This window comes from Protomyctophum bolini (assembly GCF_963924005.1).
Source record: "Protomyctophum bolini genome assembly, chromosome: 2".
NCBI lineage: Eukaryota > Metazoa > Chordata > Actinopteri > Myctophiformes > Myctophidae > Protomyctophum > Protomyctophum bolini.
In genome coordinates this window covers 30,733,946-30,751,103 of record NC_137863.1, presented here as the reverse complement: position 1 = coordinate 30,751,103, position 17,158 = coordinate 30,733,946, and the positions used below count along the sequence as shown (strand labels likewise).

The window sequence follows — 17,158 nt, the reverse complement described above, 5'->3', positions numbered from 1 at the left end:
CCCTATGTACTCAAAAATAAATGGCTTGTTTTGCAGACTAAATCTTTCATGGCGTCACCATTTTCTTGCAAAATGTGTACATTTAAAGGACCACTTCACCACTTTTCAACCTATCTTCATATTCTTCATAGGCTTTCTAGTCCTGAAAAGTATCGTTCTCACGATAATGAAAATCTAAATATTGTTGTAAAAAAAATCTTGTTTAAAAAAAATCTGCCTAATGATGAGGTCACTGGAAGACGTAGAAGAAAATCGTGCAATTTTTTCATGATTATTAGTGAGGACCTATTATATGAAGATAGGTTGAAAAGTGGTGAAGTGGTCCTTTAAAGTTTAAGGTATTCACGGTTAAATAGGTATTTTCTATTATTAAATACAGTAATACACCTTTCTCTTTGTTTCCAGATCATGTAAGGAGGAGGAGAATTAACTCTGCATTCAACTATATGTCCATCAATCTTTTCCTTGTGCAGTCTGATCTCTCTGTGCAGAAATAAACTCATCGTGTTTACTACTTTCTATCATTGTGAATAGTCTGTTTTATGCAGCATTATAGCCTTTTAATGATGCATGTGACATCAGAGGATGTAATCCTCTTAACAGTTATAGGGAAGGACACAGATGACAGAGCATTGCAAACAGTCTTATATTTTCAGAAGACAGTGTGGAAGGTCACTCAAACATCAATCTGAGAACCCATCATCAATAAATAAAGGAAAAACTGTCTAAATTCTAGACTCCAAGTTTTACAGCTTAATTGTCAAATTATCAGCTGAAATTATTCAATGGAGCTCTCTTTATGTATATCCCCTTTCTCATAAAGACAAAGACATATCTGCAAAGACTCAATGTACTGTACTGTCATTATCAAATCACAACACAAGGACATGGAATTTGGTGTTCAAAAGTAAAGGTCAAGAAGGTTGATTAAACACTATAGCCTATGCTGACTGGAGTCCCCTAAGGCTCTATATTTGGCACCCTCCTTTTTCCCTTTTTATACCAAATGACTTCTCAGAAAATACCAGATGCAAGCTCACACACGTTGAGAGCTTGTATGTAGATCTATTTTTGCCGTATGTCCGGATATTTTGGCAAATGTTTGCCTATTATGACATGCCTATAGGGAGGCTAGAGTTCACGTAACACATTCCTCATACCTGACGAACACCCATAAGGGGTCGAAACGTTGTCATCCTCCTAATTTAATAAAATTCCTGTGGGAGCTACGAAACAGTGTGCGGACTACTTCTCCTTCTCCTGCACGTAACACATTGTCATTGATATATGCACACCTCCTTGTTACCCAGCTGGTCCCTATTCACGTAACATTGTCATTGACATATGCACACCTCCTTGTTACCCTGGTCCCTATTCAGTGACTACTACAGAATACAAACGGGCCCCTTCATAGACCAAAAGATTAATTCCTTTTTCTCTCCAGCCCTCTACTCGACAAACATAAGTAACGCAAGGAAAAGTCAACAAGCATGTGTATCTTGTTGTCTTGCCTCTGACTGTGTCTACTATCATCACTAGCTTAACAGTAGGCTACCTAAGTGAGCTAACATCAAACACCTTTATACGAGCAACAACCAACATTCATATTATTCCCCAGGGTTTTGTTTGTATGCTTTCTAAAACAGGTATACTGTGGTACGCATTTGAGTGAAGTGAGAGTACAGAAAAGATGCAGCTTCAGGCAAACAACACCTTTCTGAATGAGAACCGCCGGTGTTACAAATGGGTAAATAATAGGTGCTGAGTAAAGCCAAAGGAATGATTGCGTGGGACAAAACACAGGTGCATACCTGGCTGCTGACACAGGCCATGTGTGAGCACATTATCCAAATGAAATGAAGGCCACCCTAGCGTCTCAGGCATTTTGACCCAAAACATGCTCAGTGATTACCGTCATAGTAGCTGCCTGTAGGTATTAGGCAAGTACCGGAATAAGATTTCAAGCTGCAGCTGCAGTGCTACTCAACTGGGCCTGTACGTGGCGATGGGCTGCATGCGGCTCCTGCTTCTGCGGCCCGTCATGGTCATACCAATAAAAACACATTCATTCGGGGGGTTTTTTCATTGTTTTGAACAAGATTGTAGGATTGTTTATGGTATGCGCCCCTTTATTTGTTTGTTCAAAGATTGTAGGCGCTCCTTGTTTGTTCCAAAAGAAAGTGATATGGCCTGATGTCAGACGAGTATTAACCACTTGATTCAACTGTGATAATTGGTTCATTTATATGTTCTCTTCACATTTTGTGAACATTTTGTAACTTCATCATTAATCACAATGTTCATTGAGGTTTGGCCTTATAGATGGAAATGTGGCTTTTTACTGTGCGTTTTCATTTTTAGACTAGTCATGTAGTCTGTTACAAAATAAAATGTAAACCTTTCAAAATAACTGTAATTTTTTAGCTTGCGGCCTTTGGACTTTTGCTGAGTGGCTCCTGAGACATCTTATAGGCCCGTCAATCTAAGCTAAAAAGGGGGCGTGACCAAAAATAAATTGTAATACTACGCTCTTGTTTTTTCATCCAAATAACATAAAACATTGTGAATTAAATAGTTGAAAGTTGGGGTACCATTAACAACCTATATAAGGCAGAAATGGCCCAAATTGAATGTGCCCAAATGTGTGCCTGCCACACACACACACACACACACACACACACACACACACACACACACACACACACACACACACACACACACACACACACACATGGTCCTACCCCCCCCCCCATGAGACTTACAAATCCCAAATGTTTATAAACAAATCCCAAATGTTTGTAAACAAATCCCAAATGTTTATAAACAAATCCCAAAATGTTTATAAACAAATCACAAATGTTTATAAACAAATACCAAAATATTTATAAACAAATCCCAAATCCCATGAGACTTGGTCCTACCCCCCCGACCATGAGACTTACTACAGGTCAACTGGAAGTGGTCCTACCCCCCCCATGAGACTTACAAATCCCAAATGTTTATAAACAAATCCCAAATGTTTGTAAACGAATCCCAAATGTTTATAAACAAATCCCAAAATGTTTATAAACAAATCACAAATGTTTATAAACAAATCACAAAGGTTTATAAACAAATCACAAATGTTTATAAACAAATACCAAAATGTTTATAAACAAATCCCAAATCCCATGAGACTTGGTCCTACCCCCCCGACCATGAGACTATACTACATACTACAGGTCAACTGGTAGTGCCGGTTCTAGGTCTTTTGAGGCCCTAGGCAACATATTATACAGAGGCCCCCCCCCCTCCTGCTTTGCCACGCCGGATAAAAATTGTAAATTTGCCATGAAAATGCTTCAATCTGGTGCACTTTGAGATCAAAATTAAGAAGCTAGGTGGGGGCCACATGTGGCCAGTAGCCCATGTAAGGGATACATGAAAAAAAAAAAAATTCTCCCTGTGACGAGGCCCCCTCAGTGGTTGAGGCCCTAGGCGACCGCCTAGTTCGCCTATGCCTATGCCTACACACACACACACACACACACACACACACACACACACACACACACACACACACACACACACACACACACAAATAACTCAACTTGGCCAACATGAGGCAAAAACATCCAGGGAATAATGCTCTTAGTAGTCTGAGAAAATGTATCTCCACTACGATCGCACCCCCGATCGTTGATAATCACGGTGCATTCCGCTGTGCGTTCGCGTGGAAACAACGGTGGAAGAGGAACGATACAGAAAGGGAGGTGGACTCTGTCTCCCTCTAGTGGACGAGAGCTGTGTTTTTAAATAGTCTAACGTGGGATTTGTTCGGATTCTAAACAAGAACTAAATAAAATCCATCTTACCCAAAATAGAGCTGCGAAACTAGCTCTACATTGCTCATTTATGACCGGCATTGAAATAATGCAAAATTAATTGTCATGGATGAGAGACTATAGCTTGCAAGTTTGATTCTGTTAAAAAATAAAAAGTACATCTACAGTAAACGTCACATAAACCTGCCTATCTGTCTTCCCAGCTGTTGATTACAGAGAGGTGCTTTCACCCAGCTTAAACATTACATAATATTTTGTTGGTTTTAGACTGAAACAGTCGAATGGGGTGCAGCATGATGGAAAGAGGGAAGAGATTGTTTTACATTGTGTCCAATATTTGTCAGTTTACTAAATTTTGTCTTTTATTTATTTATTTATTTTTTATTTCATGTTGTGTGTTTCTTGTTATCATTGATTGATATATTGATTTTGTATGTACTTGGCATATTTGAATGCATTACTTTTTGACTATTTAGGTAAATCGTTTTTGGCCTTTTTTAATTGTCTCTGCTGAGGCAGTGACTAATGGGGATCTAAAATGAACAATAAACAATGCGTAGTCTATGAAAATAATAGGCAAAAAATATATATTCAAATGAATGCTTTTGATACATCTTTACGAGACGAGAAGTAAGGCAATTGTCAACATGCAACTTGTACAGTAGCCTAATGTTTGCACAATGAATTTGCACTGAGTCCAGTACAAATAACCCCAATGCACATATAGCTGTGATAACGGTGGGATGAACACAGGTGGATGTCCGCTACTCTTGAGCGGCGGACGCACGCACGCACGTGATCAGTAGAGGGGACCCCAGAGACTGCCAAAAGTATAAAACGGTAGCCCGTTCAAATCTCCTGCAGTGCAGAAAGTCATACAAGTCAGGCTGCAAACATGCTCAGGTTTCTGCTGTTGACCTCTCTCGCAGCCCTAGGTAAGAGTCAGAATACGAGCACTGCTGATTCAGACAGGACACTCTGATAGTTTACCGTGTCATAATCTGTATAGTTTTTAGTAATATTTTAGTTATCTGAAATGTTTTAGTTTTAGACCAGGTTTAGTCGACTGAATACTATAGGATTTTATAGTAGACTATGTGAAATGCCTGAAAATAGACCATATCTACAAATTAAAGAATGGCATGGCATGGCTTGGCTTCCCCCCCCCCCCACAGCCATGGATAAAATTACTTTACTAGTCCGTCTAACATTTTAGTCAAGTTTTTATGTATTGACGAAAATATGCTTTAGTCATAGTTTTGTCATCATAAAGTTTTACATTTTTATTTAGTTTTCGTCACTGCAAAAAAAAAAATCTCGTCATATAGTTTTAGTCTACAAAATGATGGCCACCTGTAAATCTCTCTGCCTTTCTATGTGTGCTCCTCAGTGCTGGCTGACCTGGTGCCTCAGCCCAGGTATCTGGAGGACAGTGTTGAGGAGAAGGTTGTGGGAGGAGAGGTGGCCAGTCCCAACTCATGGCCCTGGCAGGTATGTGATGGCCGACTCCAAAAACTCTCTCTGGGTCAGGGCAGAGTAATCTAGTAAGAGAGTGGCGACACTAGCGTTGACTCCCATTGTAACAATGGAATGCGGAAGTGCTCATTCTATCTCAATGGGATAGTTCCAATGTTTGGAACTATAGCCCATAGCACACCGCTTTGCGGCGAGATCAAAGCGTGCCGCCATGCACTCTCTTAATAGAGTACTCTGGGTCAGGGGTGCCCAAAAGCCTGGTAGATCACAAAGGCTGTACACCACGTGACATGCCCCTAAAAATAATACTTAAAATATAAAAAATATATATATTTGTGCATTTTGTGGCATCTACCACTTGAATTAAGGTGACGTCTTGATTGATTGACAATTGATTGATTGATGGATTGAAATATTTATTAACAGTTTGCAGAATTACAGTACATTTCACGCACAAACTCAATACAAAGACTGTTAACTGTGAGTGGACGACCCAATTAAGCATTACACTAAGAGGGTCCACCTTGTTCAATTAATCAAAACCGACATAATGGGCCTGTCTGCTCCTAAATCCACAATGCAATAGGCCTACTTATTTTCCAATAATGTTGCACACAAACGTCAGTAGCATTCTTTTCAGCAATGGCGTTAATCATTTTTGGGGTGGGTAGATCTTGTTGAGGTGGTCATTTTGAAAGTAGCTCTCAAGTAAAAAAAAGTGTGGGCTACAGGTCGTTTAGCTGAGACGAGCCCTCCATCGTCGCTTCCAGTCATCCATATACAGCTGGCCAGCTTGTTGGTGCTTTTGCGCTTCGTTCTTGAGTACATCCACATTATGTTAATGTGGGACATCATCGTGACCGGTGCCAGCATGTTTTGGTTCCCACGGCACTAACTTTCTGGCTGGAAGCTCTTTGTGTCTCTGGCAGTGTCCTGCTGTAGTCTCATTCTCCTGGCTTCTATTTTGTGCATGCTCGCCCTTGGCATTCCATCATACATGTTCTTGTTGGTTAATATACTCTTGCTGATGTACTACATCAGTACTACATCCTGGTGTAGCGCTCGTCAAGAGACGTTTTGGCTTCAGAAGGGTTGGCTTCAGGGTCCAGCATTCACTGCCGTATAGAAGAACAAACCGCAAAGTGTCCATTTTTGGTTCCACCACGGCCATTGTAAACGATCAGTACTGTCACTGAAGGGCTATATCGAAGTGTTTTTTTTGTTTGGTCATGTGATGGGCAATTTTGCGTCAATTAATGCCAACTTCACTTTGCGTAGTGAAATTGTATCCAATTAAAAATTAAGGCCTCTGCGGCACTCGAATCCTCGTCCTTGGGCGCTCCGCCAAGATGACAATATGTATCAGTGAGTTCATTACATGAATTATGTGTGTGTGCGTGTGTGTGCGTGTGTGTGTGTGTGTGTGTGTGATGAGAGACAGAGACCCACATAGTTGTCTTGTGACCGCAGCAGTGACTGTATAAGGACATAGTGAATGCCATTGAGGGGATCAAAGGCGTTGTGCTTGTACAGGACTGGAATTCAGAGCACTGAAAAGAACTGTGTTAAGCTGCTCAACTTTAGAGTGTGTGTGGGGGTATCACATTGAGTGCAGCTTACAGTATGTGTGTGTGCTGTATTCTTGTGTGTGTTTGGGCAGGGGTTGCATAGAGGGGTTCATTCTGGGAGGACTCTTATATGACTGCTAATGGAAAACTATCCCTACATCGTCAGATCTCTCTTCAGTACAAGTCTGGGAGCAGCTTCCACCACACCTGTGGAGGGACCCTGATCAAGAGAGGATGGGTGATGACCGCGGCTCACTGTGTGGACAGGTGAGAGTTTCACACGGACGTCATCAGCAGCGCAGCTGTAAGATGTGTTTTAAAAACAGGTAGTGTTGGAGCCAGGAAGCTGGTTCCACAGTTTAGGAGCAATGACTGAAAAGGCTCGGTGGCCTCTTCTCTCACACCGTGCCTTAGGGATGACAAGGAGCATTTGATTGGCTGACCTCAGTGATCTAGATGGAACATAGGGTTTTAGGAGATCGGAAACATAAACTGGCGCTGATCCATTTAAAGATTTAAAAAACAATAAAATCTTAAAATGGATTCTAAAACGTACTGGGAGCCAGTGGAGTGCAGCTAAAACGGGAGTGTAATAAAAGCGTGTATCACTCGCTCTACTGTAGGTCCTTAAAAGATAAAACTGATTTGATTTGTGATAAAAGCCTCAAATGATAAAAAACTAGATCTAACCAGAGCATTTATTTGTGTATCAAGTTTAAAAGCATTATTAAGTGGGCCCAGGTTTAAGGGGGGAGCGTTAATGACACTTGGTCCGAACATTATTACTTCAGTTTTACTTTCATTTATATTTTAAAAATGTAGGGCCATCCAGGCTTTAATATCTTTTAAACATTCAAAGAGAGGGGATAGGGGGCTGTTGCTATTTCTATTTAGGGGCATGTATATTTGGGAGTCATCTGTGTATAGATGATAGATGTTTTTTTAAGATGAGTCCTAGGGGGAGATGATCATTAAAAGCTTTGAGCAGTGCAGAGTAGACTCAGTGCTATGGATAGCTTTCAAACCAGATTGAAATGTTTCAAGGATTTTGTGCTCATTTAAAAGTCTGTAACTGTAAAAGTGCTGTTTTTTCTAAAAATGTTGAAATAAATGGAAGCTTGGAAATGGGTCGATAGTTGGATAATACAGAGGTGTCCAGGTTGGCTTTTTTGATTAGGGGTTCTACAACTGCTACTTTAAAATGTGCTGGTACATTATTGAACAGTTAAAACTCATTACAGTAATGTGTAGAGTTGACGCACTGCAGGTCCAGATGATCAGTGTCAGAAAGGTCAGGCATTTAGACATTGATTGTAAACATCAGTTTACAAGTGATATATTAGAGTGTTATCTGGCCTGTTTCAGACAGACTTCACAATAATGTATAGGAAAGGACCTGAAGTGAAGGCATACACTGGACGAAGAAATATACTGTAATTAGGACATTTATTTGAAAGGGGAAAAAAACGGAATGTTTCTGGTAAAATGCCTGACATTTGCCCAGATTGTCTCTTTAATACACATTATAAAAGCAAGTGTACACAGTAATTGTGAGTAACTTTGTTTGTTCTGCGTGTCTCAGCAAACTTTCTAGGCAAGATGAGCCAGAAAAGCAGAGCAAAGCATTCCTTGTCTTAGTTTTATGGTTTGCAGTGGTGGAAAGTAACTAAGTACATTAACTTAAATAAAGATTTGTATACATTTGAAAACTCGAAATGGGACATTCCGCATAATGAGTACTTTTGGTACATTTTGACGGCCAGTACTTTTACTCAAGTGAATTTTGAATTCCAGACATGTAGCACATTCCTTACTTGTATCAGAGTAGTTCTAGTACATTGCAGTATTGATACTTTTACTTACTACAGTATTGATACTTTTACTTTTTTTTCCACCACTGGTTTCATGGTTTTTTGCATGAGATGTACTGTATATGCCTTGTGTGGGCGGCAGTGGCTCAGGGGTAGAGTGGCCAGTAAAACAGCTCAATATTGGGAATGGGAACCCTGCAGTTCGATCCCGGGTTCCCCCAGAGTTAATGTTGAAGTGTCCTTGAGCAAGACACTGAACCCCTAATTGCTCCTGATGTGCAGGTCGGTGCCTCGCATGGTTTCCTGCACCATTGGTGTGTGAACTGGTGAATGTAATGCACAATAAGCGCCATATATAAATGCACCATTTACCATTTGACCTTGTTGCTCCACAGGACCAGGACGTGGCGTGTGGTTCTGGGAGAACACAACCTCAACAGCCAAGAGGGCACTGAGCAGTACATGAGCGTCAGCCGTGTCCACCTCCACCCCAGATGGAACTCCAACAATGTCGCTTTAGGGTTTGTAAAACTCTTATTTATTATACCTAGTTATTGCTGCATCAAAAATAGTTGATCTACAAGTCAAGCTTGTATATTTCTGCTATTCTTTTGGCGTGTGGCACCGGCACCTATTTAAGTATCCTATTTAATTGAAGCCTAACTGATCTTTTTCATGATCCCACTGAAAACATAATGTAGTAAATGTACCAGAGGTCATCGCCATGCTGAATTGTGGTGGACATCTTTTGTCAAAATTACATTTTTGCCACGGACATACAAAATGGAGACAATATCACCAGAAGCACTTAATAAAAAGCTAGCCCTGAATGACCATCACGCATCTGTAACTCTGAGTGTTCAAATGGAACCGAATGGACCCTTGCATTTCCATTTGTACACTCATAGAATTCGGAAGCCACTAGTAGGCTTCAACAGTTGGACTCTTCATACTGTCGGCTATATGCCATAGTGTCGTAGTAAATAAGGTGTCAAACATATTCCGAGACTTGACATTCAATGGGTCTCATGATCAGCAATAAGAACAACATTATAATGGCGTGTAAAAATGTGCCACGGACAAGACCAAGTCTACGGACACATTGATGACCCCTGACTATAGAACAAATCCATGCGTGATCAAATAGCCCAAAAATACATAAAATATTGCGCAATGTCATGAACCCACTGAAAGCTGTTCAACCCGTGTGGCGAATGTGGCCCATGGTGCGCTTAAAATTGGAACACAGTAAATAGTCAGAGAGTAACACAAGATAAGATAGGCTATGCAAACAAAGATGTCAATTCTCTGAAACCTTCTGGGAATGTTGCTCTTGACTCGCAGATGGGACATCGCCCTCCTGAAGCTCTCTTCCGATGCTACTCTGAACAACAACGTCCAGCTGGGTGCACTGCCCCCTAGTGGCCAGGTCCTGCCCCACAACAACCCCTGCTACATCAGTGGATGGGGACGCACTCAGAGTGAGCCTGGCCGAAACTGTTTTTTTATTCGAAATTTTTTAAAAAAAAGTCTTCTAAATCATGACAATGTTTCTATATCAGTGGTTCTCAATATTTCATGTCAAGGACCCCAAAGATTATGCAATATGCCGCCGACCCCCATCTGAAAATATGTTGTACCAAGGACCCCGCAGAAGCAAAGATACGAGTTAAAAACATTCACTCTGAAGCTCGTAGATCTGCTATTTTTCAACAGCTAAAGCATAACATAATGCTTAAGACACCAAAAGGGGTTCCCGTCCTGAATGGGTTAAACTAGAAATAGACATTCATATAACAAATGCTCTCTGTAGGAAAGCATGCAATTAATTGATGTGCTCTTTGAACCTCCCATTCCCATCCCCTTACAATGGGCTCTATCTCTATGCACACACACACACACACACACACACACCATTTTGGAAAGAACTTATGGGCCCCTATAGCTTCCCTACTTCCTTCACAGGTGGTACCGCTGATACTCATGAAGGCTCTGTTCCATTCTGGTCAAAATAAACAGAGTTTAGGGTGCTGCTATTGTGCATGTTGGCTCGCTGGAAACATTCTGCTACACCAGGCAGTGAGTCTCAATTAAAGTGCCCTTGAGTGGGTTCCAAATGGCCCGGTAAGGGTGTGTAACTCTGAGAGGGTACAAATGGATTTGTACACTCAATTTGGGGGTCTCTTTCAATTTGTACACTCTCTCTCTCTCTTATGGGGTATTCTGTGTGCATACTAGAGCCCATTCTTGTGTAGTCCACTAAGCCATCTCTTTTTCTGTGTCATTATTATTCCCAGCTGGTGGAAACCTGTCTGCCCAGCTGAAGCAGGCCTACCTGCCCGTTGTTGACCACAAGACGTGCACCAGCTATGGATGGTGGGGAAGCACCGTCAAGGCCTCCATGGTCTGTGCTGGAGGCGCCGCCGAGTCTGGATGCCAGGTGAGGTCTTTTTTTTACCTAAAGAAAGAGTGTGGAAACCGTTACAGCCTGCAGGCTCAAAGTATAAGTAAGTAAGTAGCCTTGCCGAGCCATGTGGCCCATAGGGCAGGAGCCTATCTCTTGTTTCTGTAGCGTGAGGCAGCTTGATGTACAAGTACACCCCCTGGACATGACGCTAGTATGTCGCAGGCTCAAAGTATAATACAGGTAAATTGATTGCCAGAGTCCCGTGGTGAGAGTTCTGGCGCTGGGGGCCACACATCCAAAATAAATGAATCCACAAAATTAGCATAATTTGTATTGTTGACCATTAATAGCACAACTTCCGTTCAACGTTGACCCCTCTGTCACATATGGAACATGTTAGTCACAGTGCTTTAGTGAGTGAATGAATTGTTGTGTCAGTAAAGATTTGTTGTCTCATGCAAGGCGTCTCTTTGTCCAATGGTGGAGTCTATAATTAAGTCACAAAAAGGACATTTTAAGGCATCGTTCAACACCGATAGGAAAGAAACTCGGGTTGCTGTATATGTGGCCAGCCCACTAATTAGTTGAGCCAACAGGTGTTGTGTTACCCTATTGTGCTGAATATAAGACTATGTTGTTGTTTTTTCAATGGAAATATCCTAAAAAACGACTATGAGTATTGGCAGTTTAAAAAAATACAAAAAATTACATCAATTTAGAAAACGCCAACATGGACTATACACGTCACCTTGTCACCTTGTGACATAAAAAAACAAAACACAAACATACTGTACAAACTGAAACTAAAATCAGACCAGTCTGAAGTGAGTGGTACTGTACTGTACTGTACTGTACTGTACTGTACTGTACTGTACTGTACTGTACTGTACAAGCTCTCCTCCTGGGAGCTATACATAAAGGACAAGAGGTACCCTAAGGGAAGAATATTAAGACATTCAAATGTTCTTTTTCCACAAATGAGCCTTGAAAAGTGGGGGCCGTCAGTACAACACGGGAAGGTTACGTTTTGTTGACGTGGTTTGTGTTGTCATTATCACATTCTATAGGGTGACTCTGGTGGACCTCTGAACTGTTCCGTCAACTGTGTTGTCATTATCACATTCTATAGGGTGACTCTGGTGGACCTCTGAACTGTTCCGTCAACTGTGTTGTCATTATCACATTCTATAGGGTGACTCTGGTGGACCTCTGAACTGTTCCGTCAACGGCCAGTGGGTCGTCCACGGTGTGACCAGCTTCGTGTCTTCCTCCGGCTGCAACGCCCACAAGAAACCCACCGTGTTCACCCGCTCCTCTGACTACATCGGCTGGATGAACTCGGTCAGTATCACTCCCAGTGTTGTCGACTAATTCTATGACGAAAAATGTTCGCCGACCTTTTTTTCACGGACGAAAAACTAAATGGAAACTAAATGAAAACCCAAGCTATGATGACTAAAACTAAGACTAAATATATCGTCAACAAATACAAACTAGACTAAAATGTTAGGAAGGGACTCGACTATAGTGGAGAAGAGATCCAGTATACGTAAGAGACAAGTAATTTTATGCTTTGTTGCATGCTGAAAATAGCAGATCTACAAGCTTACAACGCGTCACTGCGAGTGTAAAATCAGCTGTTAGGACACCATATCAAGGCCTGCCAAAATACATTTTAGTAGACTAAAACAATTGCCGATTTAGTCAACTAAAATCTTATGATATTTAGTCAACTAAAACTATAGGCTAACACTAAATTATTCCAGGTGAATAATACATTTAAAATTAAAATTCAAAAGACTGACTAAAACTAAAATAAAGATTTGCCATCAAAATAAACACTGGTCACTCCGTACTCCATCTAGCTAGCTATATGGGCTATATGTACATACACTATTTTGGAAAGAACTTGAGCCACTTCCTTCACATGTGTTACTGATGATACAAATGAAGGTTCTGTTCCATTCTGCTCAGACAGAGTCAGAGTGCTGCTATTGTGCATGCTGGCTCACTGGAAACACTCAGTGACAGTGGGTCTCAGTGTTCTTAAGTGGGTTCCAAATGGTCCCGCACAGGTATAGTAACTCTGAGTGTACAAATGGAAACTTACGGGTCCATTTGGTTCCATTTTTATACACTCTCAGAGTTATGGGGGTCCTTAAAATTAAAAGGTTTGAGAACCCCACTAAAAGGAACAGAGCCTTAATTAGTATCATCGGTAACACCCGTGAAGGAAGCATATCGAAGCGGTCCAGAAGTAAGAGTTATTCTGTGTGCATAGGCCTATAGTCCATTCCTGTCACATTTGCGGATATTAATCTCTGTCTTTTTTCAGATCATGGGTTAAAAAGGAGAGGATCTCGGTGAAGATGTGAGAACACGTGTTCAGCTTGATTTCTGCCTGCATGGTGTCTGTGAATAAACCGTATTAAACAACACCGTCATCACGTTATACTGGCCTGATTTAGTTTCTTTGTTCGTCAGGGCATTGGCTAGGCCCACTAAGCATGCATTAGTCATTGTGGATACTGTATAGAGTGCATTTGGGATGAATGGGTGGGTCATTAGTACATAAGAATACAGTAGGACCTATGGGTGGGTTATTAGTACATAAGAATACAGTAGGACCTGCACTCAAACTGCAGTTTTCAGAGTCACTCCCTAAATGGGATGTGTGTGGGATGCTCTCTTTTGTTTTGGCCTTTCAGTTTCAATATTAAATCCATTTCAACAGACAACATAATGCAAAGCATATAGTAAGAGAATATAAGGAAATGTGTGTTTCCTATGTCATACGCGGGCAACTGGCGGCCTGGGGGCCACATCATACGACCCCCACCATCACTTAATGGGGCCCGCAGGTTAATATCAGAATACTGATATAGTATTATTTTCTGGTGTTACAATTCCAAACATGACCCGCTTGAATTATTATTATTATTATGTTAGTATTTTTTAATGTATTTGGATTTAGTTCATAAAACAAACTATAACTAAGTGCATTTGAAATTAAATAAAAAAAGGATTCCAAAAAAGGTTATTGAGGATTTGAATTAAAATATAGCAAAAATTGCCGCAAAATGTGTCGCAGTGAGACGTGTTTTTTTAACTTGTAGATCGGCCATTTTTGCTACGACAGAAATATGCAATGTGGCCCTCTGGAGTGAGTGTGTAAATATAGTGGCCCTCTCCATCATCGAAGTTGATCACCCCTAGCCTATATACCCAGCATTATAGCCCAGCATCCCTGCAGACCTGCTTTTAGGCCTGACATCGAAATTTAAATAATGTCAATCTACAAGCTCACAACGTGTCACATGGGCAACGCAATGGAAGCCTGTAGATCAGCTTTTAGGAAATAGAAAGTGCCAAGTAGAAAATGTCAGAGGACTTCTAGGGGAACTCAAATTATTGGATCGTATTATTTGACAGTCAGGGACAGGATGGCAGAAAGCACATTATGGACAAAGTTGCATGCTAGCAAAAACATTTAATTGATTGAATTCATACTTTATTAAATGTAAATAGCACGTGGTGCAGCAGACATTAAGGCAAAAAGCACAAAAAGTCCTGGGAACTTGTTCCCATTGTGATCCTATGTAATTCAATGAATCAATATAGCATATAAAAAAACAACAATAATACATGTCATCAACGAATACAAAACACAGTAGGCCTAATGTTTATTTCCCCTTGTGGTCTCCTGATAATTATTTTTCAGGACAGTTTTGGCTGTTTGCACAAATTCACATTCATTCACACACACTCACAAAGCTGACTTGCTTTGTGAGTGCTCCTAAACATGGAGAATATTAGAGAGTTGTGGGAGGTTATTGACTAGACAACTCCTGGCTCTGCCAGATAAACATTCTTCTGCCCAAACCAAACAGCTTAAGCAAGCCCTACCCTTTTTTAGCAGTCTATAAATATTTGCCTTGTGGGGTCATTCAAATTATTCTACCTCAGCATTTCTGAAACCTTGGGTCAAAAAACGAAAATGAAATATGCAAACGAAGCAATTGCACATGGAGTGTGTTAAGGGTATAAACTCAAGTGGGTGCTTTTGGAAGAAAATAGAAATAAAGCGCAACTAGAAAGAGTGCACTCAGCACTCTGACTTTAAACTATTTCTCTGAATATTACCCCTCTTTACCCCACTCAGTATTTGTCTTTACCTATGTAGCAGGACTAGGGAAATGACGCCACCCTCACACATTTGAGTGAGGGATCCTACAAACACATTAATCATAGCATTAACCATATACTGTATATGTATAATATGGTAACTGAGGTTAGCATAAAACCAGGTTGGTACGGTTGAACCATTTCACAATAACACGCCAGACTTCCCGGTCCTTCATTGCCCCACCCCCAGTTCCTGCTTACTGATGCCTGTGTCCCTAGCGATAACATCAGGGAATGACAGTTTTCTACCTCTGGTCTGATTTGAGGCAGGACTCCAGAGAAGAAGGGAAGATATAACCTCATTGTCAGCTCTGTAGCAGTGGCCGGAAAACTGTGTTCTTCTGGATCGGACTAGTGAAGAAACACGGGGAAGGTTGCCATATGTTTGATTAAGCGATGGGTGGCTCTTCCAAGACAGAATTTGCACTCTCATTAGAAGGCGGTGTAAGTGCCATTCAACCGTTTCTCTATAGTTTCTTTGAAAGTGTCCATGTCTAGGAGCCATAGAGTAGAATCGGCTCAACGGTCGTCCTAAATATAGGTGATAGGCTTCAGGGCCTCCTCCAAACTAAACACAGCAAAACAATAGCAAAACCAAAAGCAAATAAAGTAAATAAAGTACAGCAAACAAAATCCAAACCATGCACTATTAATTAATGGCCAGTATTCGTCCTCAACACCACTATGGCACATGGCCCAACAAACAATCTGGTAAAACCCAGTCTCAAATACAATATGGCACAGTGGGGAAAATCAGTGAAAGGTTGTAGGTTAGGTACAGTGTAGGTTAGTTACTCGTCCTCCTACAATAGATCACATGATAAATCATACAAAATGTATTTGGTCTACAAATACATATATACATACTACAGTCCGACAGGCACTATACCCTAAAAAAACCTAACCCTACCTCACAGGGAAGCCTAGCCCCTCTCGGAACCCCCTGGGTCAGCCCAATCCGAACCGAACCGGGCTGACCCGTAGGGTTCCTGGTCACGCTAAGATTTTTCAATGCGATTGTTGGGACGCGGATATACACAAACTCATCGTTTAGTCGATCGGCGCGGTATTACGACGCTTTTTATTGTGTTTGTTTACGGATGTGCGAACTATAAGTACCTTACATACCTCTGATAAAATCTCCTGTGTCGCGGAAGCCGTTAAGTATTTTTAATCCATGTTTGATTAAAAATGTCGCTTTGATTTCTTCTTGTTTATTTACCGTTTATTGTACCGCCTCCCGATGTGCGGTTGGCTTTGCGGGCTATGTCCCTGCCTCTGATCTGCTCCGTCATAGCTGTAGCACCACTAGCTAGCCAGATAGGCGGTACAATGAGGTGTCAATAAACAAGGTAGGAAGAAGCGACATTTTTAATCAATCATGGATTAAAAATACTTAACGGCTTCCGCGACACAGGAGATGTGTCGGTATGGTATGTAAGGTACTTATAGTTCGCACATTCGTATGTCAATACATGAATAAACATGGTAAAAGCGCGCAGAAGTCCGTCTCATGGCGTGTTTACATTGTATTTGTTTGTGCGTAACTGGCGACAGCCCAGCGTGAAGCAGGACCCAATGCAGTAAAGTCATAAAAGTGTCAGAAACTTTACTACATTCGGGTTCTGCTTGCGGGGCTAAGGGAAGCCACAGGTGAGTTTTAACCGGCAACGCATGTCGGGAGCCACGTGTGAGTCTTAACCAGCCACGCATGTGTCGGGGCTGTTGCATGTCAGACTCCCCCTTTACTGACTCCAGCAGCGTCCCAGCTCTCCCTCACAAAACATTGCACCTGCCAAACTCTGTAAATTGACTATTAAATGACACTAATTCAACTATATCCCCATATAATCAAAATTAATTATTATTCTTAATCTTACCGAGTAC

General features: G+C 41.2%; 1 protein-coding gene across 1 annotated transcript; it reads left to right on the top strand.

Moving 5' to 3' along the window:
* Positions 1-4,719: 4,719 nt before the first annotated feature.
* Positions 4,720-12,457, top strand: LOC308333890 (elastase-1-like; the record flags this gene model as incomplete). The annotated part of the gene is made up of 7 exons (XM_080790404.1): positions 4,720-4,759; positions 5,215-5,315; positions 7,035-7,135; positions 9,075-9,200; positions 10,024-10,160; positions 10,977-11,119; positions 12,278-12,457. The coding sequence occupies 7 exons, from the start codon at positions 4,720-4,722 to the stop codon at positions 12,455-12,457; spliced, it is 828 nt and encodes a 275-aa protein (XP_080646530.1).
* Positions 12,458-17,158: the final 4,701 nt, after the last annotated feature.